The sequence below is a fragment of the Aphelocoma coerulescens genome, chromosome 2 (assembly GCF_041296385.1).
Source record: "Aphelocoma coerulescens isolate FSJ_1873_10779 chromosome 2, UR_Acoe_1.0, whole genome shotgun sequence".
NCBI classification, from domain to species: Eukaryota; Metazoa; Chordata; class Aves; order Passeriformes; family Corvidae; genus Aphelocoma; species Aphelocoma coerulescens.
Window position 1 is genome coordinate 84,988,364 of NC_091015.1, and position 26,205 is coordinate 85,014,568.

Consider the following 26,205-nt stretch of genomic DNA (forward strand, 5'->3'; position numbering starts at 1 on the left):
CTGGCGAAGATGCTTTTGATGCAGCCCAGGACACATTTGGCTTTCTGTAAGTGCACACTGCTGGGTCGTGTCCAGCCTCCCATCCACCAGCACCCCCAAGCCTTTATCAGCAGGGCTGCTGTCTACCTGCTCATCTCCCAGCCTGTGTTGATATGGGGCATTGCCCCGATCCAGGTGCAGCACCTTGCATTAGTCTTGTTAATCCTCACGAGATTCCCATGGGCCCAGTTCTCAGCTTGTCCAGATCCCTCTGGATGGCATCCTGCTCTTCAGGTGTGCCAATCACATTACTCATGTGGGGTCATCTACAAATTTGCTAAGGCTACGCTTGATCCCTTTGTCTATGTCATTAAGGTATTAAATGACATTTGTCCCAGTACAGAATCCAGAGGGACACCACTTGTCACTGATGTCCATTGGGACACTGAAGCATTGACCACTACACACTGATTGTGACAGTCCAACCAATTCCTTATGCACCTAACAGTTCACCTATCAAATCCTTCTCTCTCCAATTTATAGAAAAGAATTGTGGTGGACCATGTCAAAGGCTTTACAGAAGACCAGGTAGAAAACATCTGTAACATTTTTGTGAAGATTTCAAATCATTCACAAATTTAAGGTTCACAGAACATTTTAACATTACAGATAGGATCTCAAGCTACAGAAAAAGGAGTGGCACTCTTTTTCTCTTTTTGGTCTCTCTGTTCCCTCCCAGGTGTGCTATCTTAGGTCTTTCCCACTGTTCTCTGAACCCAAAAGAAGAAAGTTTAGGGAGCTAAAATCATCATAAAGATGGATTTTTCAAAGTCAATATTCATTTTCTACTACTTTTGTTCCCTGGTTCAGATCACATGAGGTTTGATGCCAGAGTTGGTACTAGGGAAGTGACAGGAATATGCAAAGTAAAGCAGGTAAAAGCAGGTGAGACTCTTTCATCCAGCAGTGTCTAACCTTAGCTAAAGAATCAGTACTTGACATATTCATTTTTCTTCAGCTACAAAATCCTTCTAAACTAAACAGGATTCACCACTTTCTTTCTTGTTTTTTGTTTTGTTTTGGGATGGGGGCAAGTTTGGTTTCCTACAAAGACACCACAAGTCTGAGGCAGCACAGTGGGAAAACCAGAACCATTTATTCACCCACTAGGAGTAACTGCTGACTCTTGGTGCTACAAGAAATTGGGGTTTTGTAGAAGTGCTGTTGGCAAGTAAAAATAACTAGTGTTTGCTGCCAACACAGGAAGGTATAATTAATTTTTGTATTTCTGTCCTGTGAGAACTGAGCCACTATCAACTCACTGTCAGTCTGTGACCTCGTCTGAGCTCCCTTAGACCTCCACCCACTGACCTTTCATGATGTTCTAAAATATTTTTCATAGGAAGAAATAAGATGCCAGAATTTCAAATGCAGCAATTAGTAAGCAGGAGGGGTGACTTTTATAGCACCATATGGGACTTTAGGATTCATCAACTAACTGGTTTAAACTTTGGAGATGCAGTTTTAAGCTGACCACAAACTCATTTAAACTCAATTTCCTACCAGTTCATAGAACACAAGAACAGATCTACTCCATAGATATGTCTTAATAAGTTCAGCTACTGCAGCAATGGACACTGAAATGATAGCCTTGGAATGACAGTCATCTTGCCAAATGGAATTTTCAGACCTGGGCTGTGTTGAATATGCCTCCCCTTTCTACCTCTCTGAAATGACTCATTGCAAAACTGTTTGCCTGGTTACTTTATTGCAGCAAATTTATTATTTCCCATTCTCTGTGTACACTGAAAACAAAACAAAATGAAAAAAAAGACAAAAAAACCCCAAAATACTAAAAAAATCCCTGAAAACCAGAGACCTGCACATATCTAAATTAGGGCTTGAAACTACCATTAAAATTTCCTGTCTCTTACCTACACAAAAAAATTTTTGATGCATTAATTTTCCTTACTTTTATTTCACTAGATTTCAGCTATAACACTATAATCTCTGAACAGAAGCATAATGCTCCTGGATTCTTTGCATCAGCACTTTTGCTCACGCTGCAGGGCAATACAATGGGATATGTTCTGCATTGTTAGAGATGGTGTCCCTCTGACTGGACATTAAATCCTTTCATCTTTCATGGCTTCTCATCTGAAAACTAAAAATATCACATTCTGAAACAGCATGTTGCTTCAGCCAAACCTCTTTATGTGAACATACACTCTTCCATACACCCTTTGATATAAACATGTTACAATTCACAACCACGTGCAACCTGTTCTCAGAGCCACAGTAAACAGAGTTCCTATGCATGATGCCAGTTTATATTTACCTAATTTAATCCCTTATGAGCCTTTGAAGCTACCAACCACCAAATAATTTTCCTTCTTTTAAGACATGCTACAGAGTAAGTCTTGCAGTGAGACCCTTCTCACATTTATGGGACCCTATTAAAGCCTGCAGCAATTGAACTGATAGTACTAAGGACTGGAATAGCTGGTACTAATGAGCAGTACTAATATTAGGAACACCTGTGTCTTCTTCAGAAGGAATATGTCAAACAGAGGCATACATGTGTTATAGCCTTCATTACAACTAAAGTATGCCAGACATTAAATTAAACAGGTTAGTATTGGAGAGGAGATGATATGTTGTCTAAGGACAGATTATGCATTAAAAGTGCTAACATCAGTGTCACTATTTATATCAAGCTAACGCACAGAGTTCTATTCTGAAATCATGTAATTATGATCCTTGTGCAGTTTTAGGTGTCTGAAAAAAAATCCTTTTCTTCATTTAAATTATTTTCAAGAATGGGATTTCTCAAATGTTACTTCTGTAGTTGGCTGAGAAGGCTGGTTGCACAGATATAAGTGAGAAATTGCAATTAACTAGATAAAAGGTAAATCTGTTTGAGATTTTTTTATATGTACCCATAAAAGAGAATTTTCAAATTATATTGAGAAGTATAATTTTTTAAAATTAAAGCCCATCTGGGATGCTTACTTATTCTAATCTATTGAATGCAGAATATTTTCAGTTGTCTATAAAAGGAAAGACAGCTTTCTGAATGCCTGAGTATACACTTTAGTTGCTAACATAAAGCAGCTGAGTGTAAAAGTTGTTGATTTTTTTTTTTTTTTTAACCATGCTAACACATGCAAGCATCTATTTTGAAAGTAAAAAACACAGGCAGGGTTGTTTCTGTTGTTTTGTTTTGGTTTTTTTTTCTTTTTTTTCTACCAGATTTCTACATAATTTCTAAGAATCTCCAAAATATATAAATAAAATACAATGGATCACATTTGCATTCAAGATAAAACAATTTTTTTTTTCTAATCTATTATAAATTAACTAATCATCACAGAGAGAATAGAACACACATAAAGATGCTTTGACATAATTCTCAGTCTTCAAAGGAGATAGCAGTTTCATCAAACAGATCAATCTCTCACAAAACAAAGGTCTAGATTCCAAAATATTTATTTATCCTGTAAATCTATTTTTGTGAGTTATCCCACTCCACTCTAATTCTCAGTTTTAGTAGGGTTACTGAGAAGTTAAAGCTTTATCTCATGTGAATCTGAATGATTAGTAGCATTTCAAATATAAATGATTTAGCTGCAGCATTCCAGCAGGCTAAGAGTAGAAAGCACAGGAAAAGAAGATTACCATCCCCCAAGAAGTCCACTACTCACATTAATAGATATGATACAATATCTGTCCATAATGGAACAGTATTATTAAATAAGTAAATTTCTCACTTAAAATGTGCTCATACATATATGTATATGTATACATTAGATACATGTGCTTTTATATATTACATAAATGTGATGTTTTTTAAATTAAATCATTTTAAAAAGTAGAGTTGATGACAAGTTATTAGCAACACAGAAGATGAATTATAGGAATGGCAGTTACATGTGTGGTTTTCTTAGTTCAATTAATACTTCAGCTTGAATTCTATTATAGAACAGCAATTTTCCTTCTTGCCAATCATATAGTCATTTTGGAAATTTTCCCTGCCATACACAGCCTTCACAGAGTCAGGAAAATGAAGGTAAGAAAAGTCTTATCCTGGACTCTCTTGCTCTACTCCTGCTTGTTTGAAAAGTACTTGATATTATTCCCACTGATACTTATCTTTTACTAAGCATGTGTAACAAATGGATTACAGCATTTCACATTTATTTTTCTCAACACCTTGCAAAACATACATCTGTAAGTTTCCACAATGACAGCAATCCTGATGCTCACATTTACCTAATTTTGTACTATCTTACCAGATGCCTCAGAACATTTTCCAGAATAGCTTTTTCCTACAACCTCAAAAATATGTAACACTGTAAAATTAAGATCAAGCATGATTAAGGTCTGTACAAGTATCAGTTTTATTCCTTATGAAAGTTGTTTGTATCTTCATATTTAATCACCTAATTGGTGATTAAAAACAAACAAAACCCTCCAAAAAACCAGAACAATATAACCTAACTTAATGTCCTCTGAAGTATCTATATGTGTGAATATCTTGCATTTAACTGCCAACAAACCCCAAATTCTTATCAAAGCTTCCTGTGAGAAAGCCAGTTCAAAACCAGTTACTTCATTCTACTCCAAGGCAAATGATAAGTAGCCTGTGATAAACAAGGCTACATACACAGTATTAAAAAACAACACAAAACAAAATTGAAAGGCTTATTTCTTCATAAAGTCAAAATATGTGACAGTTGTGAAAAAAAAAATATACCCAATCCTAAAGGGTAGCCACCCCTTTAGTGCACTGAGGTGGTTTGAGAGGAAGGTTAAAAAATAATCTTATATTTCATGGTCCAGAAGACTGATACTTACTGACTTCATGACTACAATTTTAAAAGACACCTTGGCTGTCAGGAACGTGTGTCTACCCAAGGAAGACAAACAAACTGTTTAAATGCATATGCCAAATGTGTTTTCATGGAGTCCTAATCACCACAGCGTCTAAGCATTCTGAAATTGGCTCTGGTATTTTTAAGAGTATTTCCCAAGCAAGTAATTTGTAGTCAACACCTTTAAATTTTCAGTCAGAAACATGCCAATCTGTGAGATATGCCCAGATGAGATCGTCCCCATGATGCACATCATTTACTGTGACCAGAGTCTTAAATGGCCAATGAACTTCTAATTGATTTGCAGTCATACTGAAAACTCAACAGTCTTTAGCAGAACACTTTTGCCTTTGAATCATTTGACACATTATACTTAAGAATTTTGAACATTTTTCAAGATAAATGAAATATCTAGAAGCAATAATAAAAAAGTCTCGATTGAGCCTACTTAATATTAGACATGTACCTACACTGATACCCCCCCACATATATATACTTACTTCTGTATTTACTTATATATACACATGCACACTCTAGAAGTGTTCTGCTTGTGTGTGAAAATGGTACTCTAATGTAACTTTAAAAAGCAAATGACTGAGATAACTCTGGAATTTGATTAATTTGCTCTCCTCTAGACTCCATTTCACCTCAAAATTATAGGTCTTTATTGTTATTTTAACAGACAACATCTGGAATATCTAAATATGACAGAAGCAAGAGTTTTTCATGAATCACATATTATAAACTAATGTAAATTTGGGGCTGCCATAATAGCTTCATTAACAACATTTTTATGGAAATTACTATTTTCCACAGCTGTATTAATTTTAAAGAGACAAACTTTATCACTACCTGAAAAGGAGTTCCAACAGATGATGAAAATGATCCCAAGTAAAATAGAGATGACGCCGGCCCGTCATTGTAAAAATAATTATGTACTTTTTCATGGTCATAACAGAGATTCACATGTGGCTCTAAAATGCACCTGTTTGCAGAGGTGGCAAAAGGTACAAACTCTGTAAAGGTTTCTACTAATTTGTATTATAGACTAATTTTGAAGATGGAAATGAGAGTATTATTCTAGTTCTCAATCATAGAAATTAAAAAACTTATAAGGAGTTACATAAGATGAACTCAAATGAGGAGCAAATGAAAAATAAGTACAGAAGGTTAACTTGTTCCTTCTCAAAAAAAAAAAAATCATAACTATGTTGGAGTTTCATTGCAAAATACACAACACTACAGGCATATACATCAGAACTCAAAGTTTGAAAACTGTTTCTTTTAAGCTTGCTTTTTTTCTTTTAAGTGAGAACTTCAGAGATTATTTGGAGGACCACAATTAACTAGTTTTGAGAAAAGAAAAGGGCAAAGCAGAAAGCGTCTTAAAGCTGTAATACATGAACAAAGGAAGCTAAGAGTAGTGGAGAAATAATGTTTCTATGTCATTAGTTTATAAATAAAAAAACTATAAATAAAATGAAGCCTTCTTTGAAACTGCTGGCTAGGAGTAGGGATTTTTAACCAAGAGATAAGCATGCTGCAGCCTTTATCAACTACTGCTTCTCCTAATAGGATCAACAGGGTCAAACTCTTCCTATGTTTAATCATAAAAGCGGCTGAACATTGTTTCTCTCTTTTGGAGTATTCTAGAAATTAAGATGGGGCAAAGGGTGAAAATTGCCAGCTCTCATCTTAAAGAAGGAAACAAGTGGTGGAGCTCCTATGATTGATCTGTCATGGATCTGTCAGCTGCCAGTTTATACAGGTGGCCTATTTCCACATTCCCTGTGGGCAGATTAGGAATAACAAAGGTAATCAGTGGCCATATTACAGTATTACTTGTGGAGCCTTCCACACCTCAATTTCATTGTCAACTATTTCTAGTTGGAACAACCCCTCTGTACATACAGCAGCTTCAGACCCAGAAACATACTACTGGTGAGTTTCATCATTATTTTGAATTGAAATTTTGAGGGTAATTCTGTGATTAATTATTTTAATTGGAGTTTAGTTTATTTTCAAACATAGACTGTAGATACTTGTTTGGCCTTAGAAAAGCTGTGTTTTCTAATTTTAAAGATGTACAGTGTATTGAACAAAATGAAGAAGACTTCTAAGCTGCTATTCATTTATTAAGGGTAGCAGATCACTTTATACTGTACCTCTTCAGTCACTAGAAAATGCAATGTAAAAGGTAATCTATGTTAACACTTGAAAGAGTCTGACTACTCTTTCCTCTGTTTCATCTCTGCCATTTGATTGCACCAGTATTACTGTTTCAGCAGTGACTTTATGGTGAGAAGGGAAAAAATGAGCCTCAAAAAAAAGAATAAACTTGCACAGAGTTGTTCACCCACTACTCCTTCAAACTATTCCCCATTCTTTTCACTGTTTCCCACTTGTTATTGCGTCCATAATGCTTTTCAAATTCTCATGCAGGGCATCTGATGCACTTCACAGTTACAATTACTGTCAAAGGAAAACTAAAGTTACTGTATCAAGGTATCGAACAGCGGGAGGGTAAGGGCTGGAGTCTTTGTTCAGCTTTAGCCATTCTTTCCTAGTTCAATTTCTGACATTATGTTACAATGGTGTATGTATTGTATTCACTGGCAAATGCAGCATTTCAGGCAGGTTATAGACAGAGTAGTTTAGTCACATTGCATCTCTCTGTGTGGTGAGACAGCCACTGGCGCTTAGTTCCTACTCTAATGCAAGTTCTCATAACATAATCTGAAATGGGGCTTCTTTTTGTCATAGGAAAGGATGCAGTAAACAAAACCCAAAACTATCCAAATGCAATACACACAAGAAATTATGAGCATTGTTTCCTCGTTCTGTTTACAAAATATAAAGTACTGTTTCTGAAGTAAAGCTGTGCAAAAATAGTATCTCATATTTCTGAAATGAGTGGTTTGGTCCATCTGTTTTTACTGATATGGACTAAAATGGAAGTAGTTCTGAGGGAAATTAAGGCTACAGCAGGCAGCACAGCTTTGTTTTCTTAAGTCTCTCACAAATTACTTTTAGTCACATTAGCAGGGATTGCAGTGACTCTTTACATACACAGCAGTGGTGCAAAGTTTGTGATTCCTGGGTTGGAGGACAGTGGACATCAAAAACAAAGGCGCAGTACCCACAGTACAGTAGCTAGTATATCAGCTGATTTCTCAATCAAACATTTTGTGAGACATGATACACAAAAATAAGACAGCAAGTTTTCAAGTGAAACTAAGCTTCACCTCATAACTATGCAATGGATTATTAAAAATTGTTAATTTAATAAAATGTAATTTATGAATTATTTATTACATGCCCTCTTTCAAGCCATCTTTTTACCTTCTCTCTTTTGTCTTTTTAAGAAATATCTTCTCAGTGTATATATAGCTGAACTACATTTTTAGATCCTTTTCAATTTTCCATTTCAATGTTTTCGCTCTTTTGAGTCTGGTTCCTCAGGTTGCTTATTTGTCCTATGCTGGCTTTATTGTTTCTTTTCTTGGTCATGCCCATTTACTCCTCTTCTGCCTTGGATCATACATCTATTTACCTGTTGACACTTACTCCTTTTCTGCTTTTACTCTTTCTTTTCCTTTGTTCTATGAGATCTTTCATGCTACCAACTTTCCGGGCCTTTCTGCATAAAAGGAAGACCAGTCTAGTGAAAACCCCACTAAACTGTGGTCATGTGCAAAAGAGCAAAGTTCACTTTACAGATCACTATTCTTTCAGCTCTCTAGGTAGATTTGTCTTTCAATCAAAACATAAGAGATGTATCTCAACCTCATTTCGTCCTGTCCCTTACATACAAAGTAGTCAGAAATGTTGTCATCCAGCTGATGTGGTAATGAGATATCTCCTTAAACTTTTAAGGCTTGGGTAGTGCCACGTAGCTCCTAGTTCATCATTTGTCCAGTTCTTTTCCTAATCACATACTACTATCCAGAGAGAACAACCTGCTCTCAAAGACAAAAGTAGTTCAAAACCTCTCAAAATTTCTGTAGCTCACTTAAAATTTCACTCATGTTTTCAACAGGGGCATTTCCACAGTGCACCTGCATAATCTTCAGAGTGATGTTGTTTGAGCAAACCGTGTGTCCATTCATCTTCTTTAGTTTTCTACAGATACAAAATCCCCAATTGTGCCTTCCAGAGGCTTTCCAGAGCTCACCCAAATCTTTTCACTTGTAAAAGTAACCCTCTTCTAAAATCTTCCCTCTGTAAATAAACTTGACGAACAGCAGATTGTCATTGTGCTTGAAAACAGGAAGCAAGCATAAGAGCTTCTCCTTTAGGGAGATAAAGTCCTTCCTGCCTCTCCACTTACCCCAGCTGGTCTTCTATTTCTGAAAATGAAACAGACTTTCTGCACATACACAGACAAAACTCCTCTGTAAAAGTCAGAACTTCTCAATAATCGCCAATTTTGACAGAAGTTGACTTGAAATAAAATAGAAATAAAGTTGTCTCATAATGTAAAAAACATCCTGTTTCAGCATTTTCAGATTGTTTTGTTTCCAAACTACTTTTTGAATAATTTATACTGGAAGGCCAAAGCCTAAGCTTTCTTAGAAGTTGAATTGTTCTGAAATACTACTTTTATAAAAAATGTCAGAATCAAAATGCACTTTGAAGTTAAAGATTTCTTTTTAGTAAAAAAAAAAAAAAAAAAAAAGATATAGTTCTAAATGATATTTAAATCACTGTCATTTTTTTATCCAACATTCATGGTAGAATCTTGAGGCACACATTACTAACAACATAATCTGCTCATTTTCTTCTCCCAAGATGGAGAATACTGTTTAAAATGAAGGTTACAGAACAAGTTATCAGTAAAACTAAAATTTTCCAATAAATGCAGATATATTCTTCTGACTGGCAGAAGCTGTTGTAATTCGTGTCAGCCAAAGGAGCCAAGTAGGAACAAGAGTTGCATGCTGAACAGCATGACTTCACATGAAAAGGTAGCAAAATATGTGCCAGTCTCATCTAGTGGAAGACCTCTTTTGCACTACAACAATCCTCTTTAAGCTATTTTCTTCAGTTTTGCAATGGACTCTGGTATTATGATGGGAGACCTAATTATACCAGAGGGACTCTTTCAAACACTAAATAGCAGAAAGGAATAGAAAGAATTTTAAACGTAATTCATAAAAGCATTCTCATTTCAAATGTTGCAGTGGTTTTTCAAATTTATGTCTCACTCTTCATGAGTTCTAGTAATCTGTGTTCATGACACTAAGTTCTGACACTTCCTAGATATGAAGTGACGCTCTCTCTGGCTCTAATAGTTTTCCTTTTTGGGTTCTACATTTTTACTTGCACTTACATGAAAGTTTATGCACACAGAAACACACACAGAACCACTACTTTCACAGATTTAGTATAGATTTGTCTTATCTCAGGTTACCTTCAAAATTTACTTTCTGCATTTTTCTGCCCCTACATTAGGACCCCAAATATCATAAAACAGATATGTTATCAAAGTGCTTAAGCTTCCAGACTCAAGACAAAAAAAAAAGAAAAAGAAAAAGAAAAAGAGAAAAAGAAAGAGAAAGAGAAAGAGAAAGAGAAAGAGAAAGAGAAAGAGAAAGAGAAAGAGAAAGAGAAAGAGAAAGAAAAGGAAAAAGAAACAGACAAAGGAAAAGGAAAAGAAAAAGATGATATACCTCTTGAGAACTCAGATTTAGTTGCAATCCTAAAGTGGACTAGACTTTCTGGGTTGGATTGGATTGGACTGTGCTTTGCAGAAGGGTGATGTTATCACTACTTAGACTGCTATTGTAGTTATTCTCACATTTCCTCTGTCATCCTTCACACCAATTTGCTCTGTGGCACATTTGATCATGGCTGGCTCACAGAAGCCCACCCAACTGCTCTCTCACCCCCCCTCCTCAACAAAACTGGGAAAGAAAAGAAAAACGGGAAAGCTCATGGGTTGAAATAGAGAATGAGTGATTACCTATCAGTTACCATAAGGATGAAAACAGACTTCACTTGGGAAATTAATTTAATTTATTGCACATTAAAAATAGAGTTGGATGTGAGAAACAAAGGTAAACATTAAAATAGATTGCCCCACCCCCAGTTCTTCTCAGACTCTACTTCCTTCCTTCACTCCTGCTGTATTCATCCAGACAGCCTATTCGTACTTTTAATCAAGCTGATTTCTGCTGACAAATGTGGTAAGAGGCTGCTTGTGAGGTAATCTAGACCATAAATAAATAAATAAATAAATAGATCATACTGTGGGTACCATTCCAGTGGGGTAAATATAAAGCATACTTTTCTTTCATTAAAAAGTTCCAGGCTGATTTTGCGTCTTCACCAAATATTACGTAATTAACTTTGAGTTCCTTTATTTCACTGCCTTTATTTCACTGTCATTTCTGACCCAAAAAGCTGAGAGAAGTTTCTTACCTTGTGAAAGAAAGTTGCACAAATACTGTCTATCATTTGTGAGCATCCTTCTTTATGACACAGCAGACTGTTGGCAGAGAAGAGAGTAAACTGCCTGCTGACATTGAATTTTTTGAGGATATACTCTTGTTAATAACTTTTCCCAGCTGTACTGTTAACAGAAGAAGGAGCTTTGTAATACTATGTTTTCACCACATGAAAAGTTTCTATGGGGTTACATCTTCTCTACTCTCCTCAACAACCATAATTATATGACACTTGAGCCTCAGGAAACAAAGATAGGCATTCCAATGAGACAAACACAGAAGTCTCCCAAAGACTGCCCTAAGCTCTCTAATAATTGTCTTAAGAAAAGAAAAATAAAAAAGCTCAAAACAAATTCAGCATTTTTTCTTTTCATCAAAACAGTGAACTAGGGAAAGAAAGAAAGAACATTATTGTGCATTTGGTTACTATAACCATACTCCAGCTTCTGTGTCAGTCCCATGACAGTGCACAGATCAGGAGGCCACAGCAATAACCTTTCCTAATTAAGGTATTTAGGTTGCTTTGCTTTTTGGGGGATGGACATCTAAATTCCTCTTGATTTTTAACTTCTATATGCTACAATGTCATACAATATAAGCATATGATTCTCCTGATTATGTTTTTTATAGGCTAGCAGGGGATATTGACTCTTCCTATTCATCTTGAGGAGGCAGGGGATTTAATTTACTTGCTTCTCTGAAAGCAGGATTAATGGAATTTTAACATTCTCAAAGAATTGTCTTCACTTTGAGCAGTTCTGCTGGACACTGTTAGTGATAACGATGACCTTAAATATTCACGTCTTTGGGATAATCTTAACAGCTCAGCTTGGCACACAGAAGACTTCCAACTGTTTAACCAGGCAAAAAGTAATCTGGAGAGCTGATGGCAAAAATTCTCTTCAGAGTTTTATGATTTGTGACAAAGCATTTTTACAACGTTTTTCTGGTGGTCTGTTGCAGAGAGAGAAGTATTCCTCCTCTCTTGACATGCTCTTCAGATAACCTGAAATACTGGGAATTGTTGTGTAGGTAAAACTATTATTTGTAGAGTTGTATTACGTTCTATGAAAAAATAGTTGCATCTAACTGTACCCAATAATAATGTGCTCTCACAAATCTGTTTTGATTACTCTGGATTTCTACTTTTTCCAATCCCTGGAATATGCTGAAAAGCGACAGTAGAAATTATTCACTTCAATGATATTAATAACAGGTAAATGAGGATCTTCTAAACTTATAGACAAGACAGACATTTGACTGCAAGCTATCTGGGTGAACTTCAATCTAGAGAGACTGAAGGTGTAGAAGAAGAGTAATAGGGAATAGCAATAATTAAGTGGACAGTGCTCACTAGACTTTTTTCTTTCAAAGAAAGTGAGATACAAAAAAAAAAAAAAAAAAAAAACAAACAAAAAAGTCAGAAGTAGGGTAAAGAGCTTCTTCTCAGTCAGCCTTCTTGCCCTGGCAAGGAGTTGAGCACCTTTACACCTCTAGCTATTGGACTGCCTACATTTATCTAGATATTTGTCAGCTCTAGATTGTGTTAGCAAAATGCATTCTGACATCTTGAGAAGTGCTAAGATATAAAAGCTTGTGAAGGACAGCTTTGTGCTTTTCTAAGAAAGGCTTGACAGAAGCTTTCTGTAAAAAGCCTTTCTTTTTATTTGCTTCTGACCCATAAACTACATCAAATGTATTGGCTCACAGTGCTCATAATGCCATATAACCTATATTGTCTTCTTTATGGTCACAGGACAAGGGTAAACTATCGCCAAGCAAAATAAATGAATGCTGAAAAAATGACAGTAATACTTAATGTCTTTTATTTCCCAAATAAGTGGATAGCTTTGACTGAAAACAAATAAACAAACAAAACCCCACAAACATAATTTCTTATTGCAAAACCAATCTATTTTTAAGAGAATCTCAAAAATCAGTTCATGATGAGACAAAATTTTTTATTTATTCGGAATTCAGATATTTTGAGTTTGCCATCTAAGCAGAAAATTAGTATGGGGAAATTTGCTTTAGATTTATTTATTGATTAAGCCAAACCTTTAAGTGAACAGTTTCAGCTGAGATCATATTATTACTGGAGAACAATCTTCAAATCTATTTGATCACCAAAAACCCTAATGCTGTGTTGGGTTTCAAAGATGTGTCAGTCCCTGTGTGTTTACTCATGTTAAACTGAAGCATGAATCTTAAGTGATAATGATTTTAAGTCTAGTTATGAGGAAGATGTGATTTTATTTTAGTTTCTCCTGAATAGGATAACTCTGGATTTATCCACTGGATGCTGTTTGATTTCTTACTGAATTCAATACTGCAACAACTGTATGTTTGCAAGAAGTAGATACCTTCCTAAAACCTGCTGATTCTTTGCTTGGTACCCATTTAGGTACATCTGTTATTCAGGTGACAGCCACAGACGCTGATGATGCGAACTACGGGAACAGTGCCAAAGTGGTGTACAGCATCCTCCAGGGACAGCCATATTTCTCAGTGGATCCAGAAACAGGTGAGCAATTCATTCAGTCTCACTGTCTGCAGTAACAGAGACAGGATGCCGGGATCAAGTTACTTTTCACTTCCATTTCAGTTCTGGAACAGACATATGACTTGACACAAAGCTGATACCCTTTCATTGAATGAAAACTGGAACCAAAATAAAAGTATGCCTTTTCTGTTAAAATAATATTATTGTGGAAGAATTGCTTTACTTGGTATGATTTCCAGAAGATGATTGTTAAATGTAAAGGTCAACGGTTTAAAAAAGGTGTAAAATACTGTAAAGGGTCCAAAGAATCATCAAAATTAGTCACAAGCCTAATTTACACTAGTTTCTGGAAATTTCATCTGTTTACCTTTAAGAAATATAACTAGGAACTGGATATTTTCATACTATAAGGTAAAAAAAAAAAAAAATCTCACTGGTAGTTAAAAATTTCTAAAAGTTTGGAATAGATTCCTGGCCACTGACAATTTTTAACTTAAGTTGGTTTTTGAACCTGCATTCTGATTTCCAGAGTTATGAGAACTGAAGCAAGAATCATTAATGTTTTCAAGCTGTAAATCATGAATTGAAGACTTTTACACTGTTATGCAGTAAGTTGGATAAGAGACAAATACAAACTAAAAAAAAAAAGTGCGAATTTTAGATATTTATAATTCAAAATTAGGGTTCAGAAAAGAAAGATGCAACCATAAACTCCCCCCTTCCAGATACCTGATCCTAAGGCACTCAAGAGTCAGCAGGCATTGCTCTAGCTTTTCCTGCATGTTACCAAAACTATTCTGGTTTGTGAATTGAGAATTTAAGTGCCACTCTGCCCAGAATCACTGAAGTTCCTAATCCATTGAAAATGCTCAGATGATGGCTATCTTTGTTTTTAAACAATTTGGCTTTTTCTAAATACAGCAAAGGCATAGTAGGCAAAAGATAATGAATCACAAGGCTACAGTTTAAAACGGAAGCATAAGGATTTTGCCTTGAATAAAAGTGTTTGGTTTTTTCTCCCTTTTTTCAATCCCTCTCTTTTTTCTATTTTCTTCAGTCCTCTACTCAAACATCTTTACCAGGCATGAACAGGAAAACAGGACCAGTACCCCACGGACAATAACTGATGGAAGCAGGTGCTTAGGCAGGCAGACTGTTTGCGAAAGGCCTGGACTCTCATCTTTGGTTCAGAGATTATTTTTCATTTTAATCCAATTTGCTGTTTCATATTACATGTATTAACAAGCCTAGGTATGGTAATCAGAACCTGGTAATCCTGGATCAGACATAAATGTCATAACCCCTCAGCTGCAAAGTTTTTTTCTCTATTTCAGTCACTTGCTAGAAGAAGAAATTTTCCAGGGTTGCCTTTTTTCTTTTGCATAATATCAAACCGAGCCTAAAATGAGAGACTTCTTCTGAGAAAGAAAGGGTAGGGGTGTAAATCCTTTGAGCAGAAAAGAACACTATGTTTAAATTTTCCCACTTCACAAGAGAAAGCTCTCATCACTCCAGCTTTGAAAAGCCATCACCCTTAAAAATAAAAATAAAAAATCTCTACTTGGTTTTCTAAAAGAAAACCTGTGCATGCCCACTTTAATGAAAAAATGCACCACTTTTGGTTTTCTCACCTGAGACCCATATTCTTTTTGTGTACTGTAAAAATGTTTGAGACATGTAAATTACAGTTATGAAATTTTTGAAGTTGGACACCTCAAAAAAGACTTTTCAAAACTAATTTTAGAGTCTTGTCCAATTCTTTTTTAGCTATAGCCCCAGCTGACTTACAGTGTCCATCACTGAGTACTACAATCAATGATCTATTATAGCCCAGAACAATGAATCCTGAGCTTTTTAGAGTTCAGCCTTGTGGTATAATATCAAAATGTCACCAGAGCTGGAGGTTACACAATATATTAAAATAATAACTGGGGATAGAAACTGAAAAATGTCACTAATTCAATGAACATATTAATATTTTTGTAATTAAAAGAATAATCAAATTGATTTAGCACAACAAAAACAATGAATGATGCATCTGTTACATATTTTTTGTCTTTTTTCTTAAAATCACATTAAAGCAGCCATAGATTGCAAGGCTTATTGCAGTATATGTTGTGATTGCTATGGATTATCATCTGCACAGTATATCTGACACGAATCGGTTTAAGAGTTTTGAGATTAAAGTGGATGGTGCCTCTCCTTCACTGCTTTTTTTTTTTCTTTTTTTTTTCACTCCTTCAAGGCATAATCAAGACTGCATTACCGGACATGAGCAGAGAAAACAGGGAGCAGTACCAAGTGGTCATCCAGGCTAAAGACATGGGAGGCCAGATGGGCGGATTATCAGGGACCACCACCGTGAACATCACATTGACTGACGTAAACGACAATCCACCTCGCTTCCCCCAGAGTATGGAGCATCTAATAGTTCGGTTTTCCAAAGAACCTCTCAAAAATCAGCTGGTTTGCTTTGGCCATCTGGAAGATTCTTTTTTATCACTCTTTTTGTAGCACTTACTGACTGCTGTGTCTGTTTATGTTGCAGCACTATTGGGGCCAACAGGAATGTCTGCCTACATCTTTTAATATCAAATTATTTGTTGGAATGATAAATTTGTTTCTCATTCTTACTCTGCTTATAGAAATATAAACGGAAACAATAATTTAGGCCAACTGCAGGGACTTTAGATGAATTTAACTACAAAATATAAAAATCTGTTCTTGGAAAAAATTTTAGCTCCACATATTTAGGCAAGCAAATATGTCACAGATTTTCTAATATTCTGTCTTGCACAGGCAGAGCTGATCAGGTGGAATGTTCTGCTGGCAGTCTAAGCATTTACTTTAGGTACTCGTAATCTGTGTTTAGTTCTTGAATAGTTTTGATAATCTAGGCCAGTCTGACACAATAATGTTGGGTTTTTTTAAATTCCTCTGTAGAAGAAAAAAAATGGCAAATAGCAGAAAGCTGCACAATACAGAAAGCTTCAGAGTAGCACACTCCAGATCTTTTTATCTTTGGCCAGTGTTTAAATCCAGTCTCATGTTATTACAGTCAGTGTCTGATAACTGTTTGATAGGCTGCAGACAGGAGAAATTTACAGCCTCAGTTCTGTGCCAACCAGAAAAAATGTCCACATAATAAAATTTGAATTGCTTGTTCACACTGATGAGAGACCTGGCTCTCTTTACAGATCCACTAAGGACTGAACAAAGAGCTGATTTAGAAAATGCTCTCCCAGATTTGAAAAGCACTTCAGTACCATGGCAATAAGTACACCCAGAACAGCACAAACTCTTCAACCTCTTGTGGATTTAAAAAAAAAAATATTGGTAAATTCTGACAGTATGGAAGAATGGATCCTTGGAATTATAAATTAATCTTTTAATCTCTATCCATGATAACACATTACTTTAAAAGAAAAGAGGGGAGGGGAAGTACTGCAACCCTCATAAAGAAATGATAATTTGAATTCACATTCAGAGTTCACTTGATGAGAATCACCTTCACATGGCAAACTCAAACAGCAATTTTGAACCAAACTTCGACTTGATATGAGGGGACACTTTTTAAACACATATAGCATGATGTAGCCTATAATATTTTGGCAAATGAGAATACTTGAACCTAAATTATAATGTAGCACATTGCATTTTAACCCTCACTACTGAATAAAATAAAATACGATAAAATAAAGAATGAAGAACATAGAGAACTGCGAAATAATTTAAGGTTTCCAGTCTCCTTAGCCTGTGTTCCTTACAATGCTCTTCTTTCAAAATTAACTGAAACCTCATGTCTACGAAAGTTTTTCTGATTATTTCAAAAAGCTTTGGGATGGGTACTTTTTAGAAAAATTTACACAATTTGATGCCTCATACAATATTCTCTGTAGTGTTCCACTTTGAACATCACTGAAACACATTGCATGGCCTACAGAAGGCCTGCTGTGGGATTTTCCAATGCCACAATTTCAAATTCACTGGTAACCCTTCCCACTCATTTTCTTTCTCTTCAGCAGGGTGGTTTTTAACACTTTCTAGGAAATCAAAGCTAGAGGAATATCTGGAAGATCTGACTTCTTTTTAGGTAGTTATGAAGAGGGGCACACCTTCAAAAAATTATCTGTTGTGGAAGTCTGCTTTTTACAAAAAACATTTGTCTTCCATTTTCTCTTATGTGAGGCAACAATAAGTAAAAATGTTGTCAAAAATAGAGAGTCAATGGCAGTTGCAAACAACACCAGTTAATATCAAAGTATTTAAGAGCCAAAAATTAATTTTTTAGATGACATGAGAAAGCAAAATAGCACTGTGAAGTACTGGTTGTTCAGACTGTGTTAATAAGAAGCATTTTCTGTTTTGTTTTGTTTCCTGAAAGGAGTTGTGGAAAATTAGAAGACATAGGTCTAAATGGAATTTAAATGGTACTATAATGAAAACCTTACACATTTTGAATTCTACTGTACTCGAAACCAAATAGCCATTTCACATGCCGAAAATGTGTAGCATTCACACAGCACCACAAAATTAGGAATGCTTTCAAATGAAAAGCACTAAAGGGAGGTATTCATCTGGAAGGAGTAATAAGTACCATGATTGAATCTGTTCCTTTGGTATTTCTGGCTCAGCTGCCAAATGATTGAATTTGTCAAGGGTTCAAGGTTTCAAACTCATGTTTTAGCTGCCAGGAATCCTACCTTCATCCCATTTGCAGTCTGGTTTAAGGGAAAAATATGCATTTTAGCCTGTGTGGATTGCAGTCAAACAGGCTACTGCTGAGTTTTCACTTATAACTTTGAATTTGTAACAGCAATCACAATTTAGCATCAGGCATTAGCTTCCATTTTGCTACACATCTGTATAAATATAGGGTATTTCCAGTGACTCTCTTTTGTGCTTAGTCTTTACAACTGGGGACAGAAACTCATTCTGCACTCAGCAGTCTGATATATTACTTGTTCTAAATGGAATATTCAGGACCCTCTTAGTGTCTTAAAAGGCAAAGAACACGTAAATATAGGGAATAGGGTTGTTGAAAGAAAGAGTTGACTGTACTTCACTACAAGTCAATAAACTTTATATGTGTTCTTATTGGATTCTTTGGAGAAGGGTAGTACATTTTATTAGGTGCTAATTTTGTCCGATTCTTAAGGTATTTCTCCAATGCTACTACTTCACTCAATTAAGTAATATGAATTTACATGAAAAAACATCAAAAGAAACATCAGATTTTGGCATGTTGTGTACAAAATCTTAACCCATCAGATATTTTTTTTACATTTTTTTTGGTAACAAATAACAGAAAATACAGATTCAGAATTTTGTTTGTCTTGCTAATGATGAAATTTCTTCAATGTCTGCTTCTTACTGGTTAAAAAATGCCACTGATTAATACCTTTTCTGCTACAGCATGTCTTTACAATTGGGTTTTTTTTTTACATATGTTGTCAGAAAATACATATGAATTCACTTTTCATGCACACAAGAAAGAGGAAAATGTCTGTGTCACCAGATTTCTTTCTAGAAGACTCTGATTATAAAAATAGCAATAGCAATTAACATGAACATGTATACAAATGCTCTCCACCATGACTCTTTAGTATGTACTATCAAAAAGAGATTAATGAATTATTTTCAAACAGAACACTTACTTGAATATATTTCAAAATAATTAAAGGCTATTCTATTTTAGTGTTTTTCCAAATCCTCACTGATTTCTACAACTATTGTACCTTGAGAAAACAAAACAAAATTGTCTCCTATTTCAAAATATGTCTAGGAACGTTTCTAGAGGAAAAAAAAAATATACAGTGTTAATAATCAGGGTAAGAACTGGTACGTTACTGTATAGCTCCTATGTCCCTTAAAACTGAAAAAAAAAAAAAAAAAAAAGAAAAAAAGCACAGTCTTCATTGGCTTTGAAGAATAATTTGAAATATTTGTGACAGTTTGTCAATCAACTCTGAATCCTGTTTTAAAGTTTAGTGTGATGGCTAGCAGCATTTTTCTTACAGTGTTTGGAACTTCAAGTAACGTAAAAAATCTAGGTGAAATTGAAGATGGTTTTTATTCAGAAAAAAAAGTTTCTGAAAACAATAAATGTTTGATTTTGCTCTTCCAGGCTCCTACCAGTTCAGCTCTCCTGAATCTGCACCACCTGGGACTCCACTTGGCAGAATTAAAGCCAATGACCCTGATGTGGGAGAAAATGCAGAGATTGAGTATAGCATCTCCAATGGGGATGGATCAGACATGTTTGATATCATCACTGACAAGGACACACAGGAAGGGATTATAACTGTCAAAAAGGTTTATTTTTTCTCCCTCTCTTTTATATGTACTTAGCTCTTCAGGTGTTACAGTTATTTTTCTTTTTCCAGGGGAAGGGAGGGTAGATCTCACAAGGGGTCAGGCTACCAAGGAGCTGTTGTATTAGTTTCGTTCTTCTCTTTCTTCAGCAGGTATCTGTTATTTTCAAGTCTCAAGGGAAATTTACTGGCATGTCACTTCACATAAAGCAATATTTCAGTGGCTGCTGTCTGTTCAATATATAGAGTCTCACACACAGTACTTTCAAATTAGGGCTGTGAAAACCAGGAGAGGTTCAGTTCACAGTGGGGTTTATCAGCTGATTGCTGTGGTAAGACTTGCAAGGGTGGGAGGCTTACCTGGAGTTTCATGAATTTACACATCCAAGGCTAAACTCTCCCTCTCTGATCTGTCCAACAGCCAGTTATCTCCAGTACCTAAAATCTGTCTTGGTTTAAGTCCAGTCTTGGTGATACTTCAGTTGTTACATATGATGTCAATGAAAGTTCATAGTGCAAGATATTCACAGAAATGTATTTTAAAATACCATCTCCAATAGATTTATTGGTTGCTTTTCAGAATTCATCCTGTTAAACTCTGAACACTCTTTTTGATTCTAGTGTTATTAAATATATCAGTAACATTAATTGATACCTGCATATAAATAAAATATAGATCCATAAACATATTTGGAAAGATGTATACCTTTTTATGTATATGTATGTATGAACATCTATATACATATGCATATATGGATAAGCATAATGTCAATGTCACATAGACTGAAAATCAGACTTCATCGATTTTCTTTTCACTGCAGAACATTGAGACCAGGGTCAAGTCTGTGTTGCTCCTAGTACCAAACAGGCAAGGGTAGATACTAATGGGGGAAGAGTAAAGAAAAGGTAAATAGGACAGATAGCATTTAAGAACTGGAATAATTGCTCTTTTTACTGCCAGTTAGATGAGACAAATTAGACTTTACACAACTCGTTGTTGTGGACTGAGTAAAACTTCCCTGTTTCTTTCTTTCTATTTTTATATAGGTCAAAGCTTCCTGGTTTTTGTCAGAAAAAACCTGAAACCTGAACAATTAATAGGCAGAGGGATCATAGTTGCTTTGCTATCCTATAATAATCCTTATTTTTTTAATGACTAGAATAAGACTTAATACACTCCATCTTCCCCAAGATTGATTAAAATTTAGAGCTTTTGTTCCTAAAAAAACTTTTGGTTCAATGCTGTAAAACTTACATTTTTTTGTAAAGTGATATAATTTTCTTTATTATTATTATTATTTACTCCTCAGCATCTGGATTTTGAAAACAAGGTGCTATATACGCTAAGAGTAGAAGCAACCAACACTCATCCTGATCCTCGTTTTCTTCAGCTGGGGCCATTCAAAGACACGGCTTTGGTCAAAATTTCTGTTGAAGACATTGATGAACCTCCAGTGTTCAGCAGACCCTGGTATTTAATAGAGGTAGATGAAGATGCCAAGGAAGGAAGCATTATTGGGCAGGTTTTAGCCCAAGATCCAGATGTAGCAAAGAACGCAATAAAGTAAGCCATTACACAGTATAAAATTCTTTAGATATGGGTCAAGTCTCATGCACAGAGAGTGATGAGAGTGCAAGGTATTAAGAGGCTATTTGGAAAATTAAGCACATGGATGCTGTTTAAAAGTGTTGAACAAGGAAATATCTACATGTACTTGTGAAGGCTAATACAATTAACACAATGAGCAGTGCAGACAATGCTTTTGAAGAACAGTCTATAGACATCAGGTAAAAAGAAAGGAGACGTCAGCATTTAACTGCCAGCATGTTCTAGTAGTTTCACCAAACTGTTCATAAAATTATGCTTTTATACCATGTAAAACACTCAAAATGGTGTATTTCTATTCTCCCTGATGCTTGATAACTGTCAGACTTCTGTACATAACATCCATATTCCATAGCTTAACTATTTAATGATCACAGTAGATTGAATAAGAAATGATTGCTAGAGTCATAACAATTAGAGGTAAGAGTTCAGAACTGTGAAATTGCTGTAATTGTTACCAATCTGCTATTACTATCTGCAGTGGCAAACACAGCACTTAAATTTGTGTATTTAGCATGCAAGTGATTATGAAAACTGATCTCTGCATTTCTGAACAAGCCTTCTATGTCCTGCAGCAGTATGCTTTGAGGTTGAAGGTGTGAAAGAAGGAAGAGAATAAAATATTTTTAAGTAAAATATGTATAAAATCTCAATTTAACCTGATGATGACTGCCAACTACTAGGCTAATTAAAAAACATCTGTAAACCAAGTTTTTCCTTACTGGGTAAGAACAAAGCAAAAGCAAGTATCATAAAACAAGATTTGAAGAAATTTCATCCTAAAGAACAACTAATTGAAAGATTTTTCTGTTGAGTTTGGTGGTCCTTGTGACACTTCAAAAATATTTTTTTTATAATTTGATATTCCTTATGTCTTTAGTATGTGTCCTTTGGTGACAAAGTTCTCTAAGAAACAATTAATTTGAAAAAAAATCTTATCTAAAAATATTCACTTTTAGTTGTTCTTCTAGAATCCACTTTATGAGCTAAAATGTAGTTTCAGTTATCAGTCTAAAATCTGCCCACATAATAATTTATTCTTCATCCTGCTCACTAGCCTTAAAATTGTTTCTAAGTATTTGTAGCATGCAGGCAACTATGGGAAAGCTTAGGTTAGTTGTAAAGAAAACATTCTTGACTAAGCACAGTTAAAATTAGAAAACATTTAGAGGTGTCTGTAAGCTAAACTGGAGACTGCACCAGGAGATAGTGATGCTCAATTGTACCGTATCTTGACAGATATTCTGTAGATCGACACACTGACCTTGACAGAATATTCAACATCTATTCAGGAAATGGATCCTTATTCCTCTCAAAGCCACTTGACCGAGAAGAAACTCCCTGGCACAACATCACTGTCATAGCAACTGAAATCAGTAAGTTGAAGATAAAATTTATTTCAGAAGAATATTTGAACTGAGAAAAGAATTAAATTCTACAGTATCTGTGGCTTGTTTTATTAGTTTTGCCCTTATCCAGATATTATCAACAGACAAGACATCTTTAGACACACATCTAAAAGTCCAATTTATAATTTTAAGATATGTTTTGCCCATTTTTTAAAAGATACTTTGGAATTCTCAGGCTCAACAAAACCATGTACAGTATATATTAGACAAGGTTCCTTGAGAATTCGCATCAAATAATTTGGTGCAGGTGTGATGCACTGGCTCTATCCCAAGCTAAGTCTTTGGGAAAATCCTTGGGGAAAGGGAAAAAAAAAAATGTCCATGACATACAAATTCATTGTCAAAACAATCTCTGTAAACAGGAACAAATTACACTTTACCTCAACTGATTTACCTTATCTCAGAAAATGGCTTTATTTGAAGCCAAGACTAGAGGAAATACTTTGCCTTCTATGTCTGAAGTAAAACCTGGGCCTAAACTTTCACCTGGATTCTTTACTATTATGTTAGATACTTTTAGATATGGATGTCTCTTGCCTAGCCTTTTTCCGAGGCAACAGTTATCAAAGGTGAAAACAGACATGGATTTGAAAAACTTTTCTCCTTTCCATTATTCTCCATATAGATTCCCCCGGAGTCAATGTGCTTAAGAATCTGGGAGTTGGGTCATATGGAGAGATGAATCATATCCCCATTTTCAGAAAAAATGACATATTTTTTCTTTTCCTCTTAAATGCTTTTCATTCTTTGGTCAAACATGTTCTACATTTCCAATATGTAGAGTGCTTGAGTTTGGAGGTTTGTGAAGAGTGATGGATGATCATATCCTGTATATGTATTTCACTGTTTGTTTTTTTACAGTTAGGGGAGAAAGGTTTTTTGTGGGTTTATGTTTGTGCTGGAGGAAAAGGTGAGTGTTCTTAACAGCTCAACCTCATGAAACAACTTTTGCAATGAGTCATTTGCTGTACTGATATATAGAATACAACTCCATAACAACTCAGTGACCTGTTTTTAATGCAAATGAATTTAAGCACACTTTATATTACTTATATATATATATGTATGTATATATAATAATAGAAAAACTTGTTCCAAATATAAATAGTACTTTTATGTATATATGTCATGTATGTCAGCAGAAAATGAAATATAATTGTTTTAGTATAATCAAGAAAATAGAACATCTATAATATCTATTGGAAAAAATGTACTGGATTATTTTTATATACATATCTCTTTGTATTGTAATATAAATAATTTTATTTTTTCAGATAATCCTAAACAAAGTAGCCAGATACCTGTCTTCATTCGGATTTTAGACATAAATGATCACGCACCAGAGTTTGCCAACTACTATGAAACATTTGTTTGTGAAAATGCAAAAGCAGGACAGGTAAACCAATACTTATATTACCAAAGAACTTATAAGGAAATTATTCTGCATTGCCATCATGAAGACTTCAACATAGTTTAGTTTGAATAGCAGCAGACTAACCCAGCCTCTTCATTTCCTATCTTCTACAGAAAATACAAGTTGATTCAAAAAAGGAGGAGATAAAAGATGAAGGATAATATCCCAGCATAATAACATAAGATATAATAAAAAATGATACTTTAGGGTGGTTTTCCATTTCTAATATCAGAAAATATTTTTCAGAAATAGTTGTACATAATGGTACAAAATCCTACACGCCGTTCAGTAATTCCATTTCTTTCTGGATTTTTATCATTGGCTTGGTAATATAGCCATACCTTCAAGTACACAAAGCAGGAAAATCTTTATTATGTCTCGGTAAAGAGGATGTGAAAACTAAACTTTTTTTTTTTAAAAAAAGGGCAATGCAACTATTTCCATTGTAGATTAAAACTCAGTTTGGTATTGAGTTGAGTCTGGTCAAAGATCATGTATATCCCTTCCTAAACTACCTTAGCAATTCTGTAAAAATCTAAAAAGCAAAAAAAAATTGAAGATAAAACAAAGTTATAATTTGGATTTGAGTAAGTGGATAAACCAAGAGAACTCAGAGACAGCATATTATGTTGCTGAGATTATAACATCATCTATTTAAGCTAATGCCAGTCATTCAGTTTTAAATCCTGTGAAGAAAACTTTTAAATTCTGAAAGTATTTACAAATGAACAGGATTTAGTAGCAGCTAGGGTACTTCAAGATTATCTCTCCAAAATGCACCTGAGACCACGTGTGAGTCTCTTCTCCAGACTGTTTCACTTTTGACTGGAAGAAAAACCTTGAGATCATTATTTTCGCTAGCACAAGCATGAGTGGGTTCCTACTCTAGGAGAGACAAGCCAGGATGAAGCCCTAAGATCAGCTTAGGTTTATTCTCATATCTCACTAGCTTTAGGCTGTCGTCATCCAGCCAAAGCTGTCTGACTTCACGGAAAGTATGTGGAAAGAATCAGAATGTATAATTTTTTTTTTTTTTCTTTAGAGGACAGTGACCATGCAATATTCAAAGATTTTACAAAGATGGGTGATGTGGATACACATCAGGAACCATACTCATATTTTACCTGATTTTCTGCCCAGTGTTTTATTTAAGTCACAGAGGCTTCACTGAAAATAGCATGGATGGTACCTGAGATGAGTTTAGCATTTCGTGTACTGCAGAACTCTATGCAAAGCAAAACCATGTAATATTTCAGTTGCAATTCAAGTCATCTTTTATGAATTGTTTAACAGAGAGAAATAGAAAAAAAAAAAAAGGAGAAAAAGAGGATACAATATGTTGTTGGGAGACTGCATTTGTTCCTATTTATTTTTTATTCATTACACATGATATCGTAATTCAGGCAAAACAGGTTAGAATGGCAGAGGATACTTTGATTAAAGCCACTTGCCTTTGAAGAGGTATTTGCCAATTTTTTCATTATTTTTTAAGAAAGTTTTATTATTTTTCACGTAAATGATATAAATAGATGAATATACATATCAAAGGCAGTGATTAATTAAATTAAAACAGTGGAAGGAATTATCATACCAGAAAAATGATCAAAGAGTGCTTTTCACAACAACTAAGGTTCATGATCACATCATCCTGTCTTAA

The 26,205-nt window shown here is 35.0% G+C and overlaps 1 protein-coding gene across 2 annotated transcripts in view; it reads left to right on the top strand.

Moving 5' to 3' along the window:
• Positions 1–26,205, top strand: part of LOC138105801 (cadherin-9) — a 68,520-nt gene that overhangs the window by 30,289 nt on the left and 12,026 nt on the right. Inside the window, exons 3-8 of one of the 2 annotated variants that reach the window (XM_069005885.1) lie at positions 13,707–13,826; positions 16,051–16,218; positions 19,933–20,120; positions 21,430–21,683; positions 22,965–23,101; positions 24,409–24,530. In XM_069005885.1, coding sequence (XP_068861986.1) covers positions 13,707–13,826; positions 16,051–16,218; positions 19,933–20,120; positions 21,430–21,683; positions 22,965–23,101; positions 24,409–24,530 — 989 coding nt within the window. Of the gene's footprint in view, positions 1–13,706; positions 13,827–16,050; positions 16,241–19,932; positions 20,121–21,429; positions 21,684–22,964; positions 23,102–24,408; positions 24,531–26,205 lie in introns of both variants that reach the window. The other variant, XM_069005886.1, reaches the window with a different exon arrangement.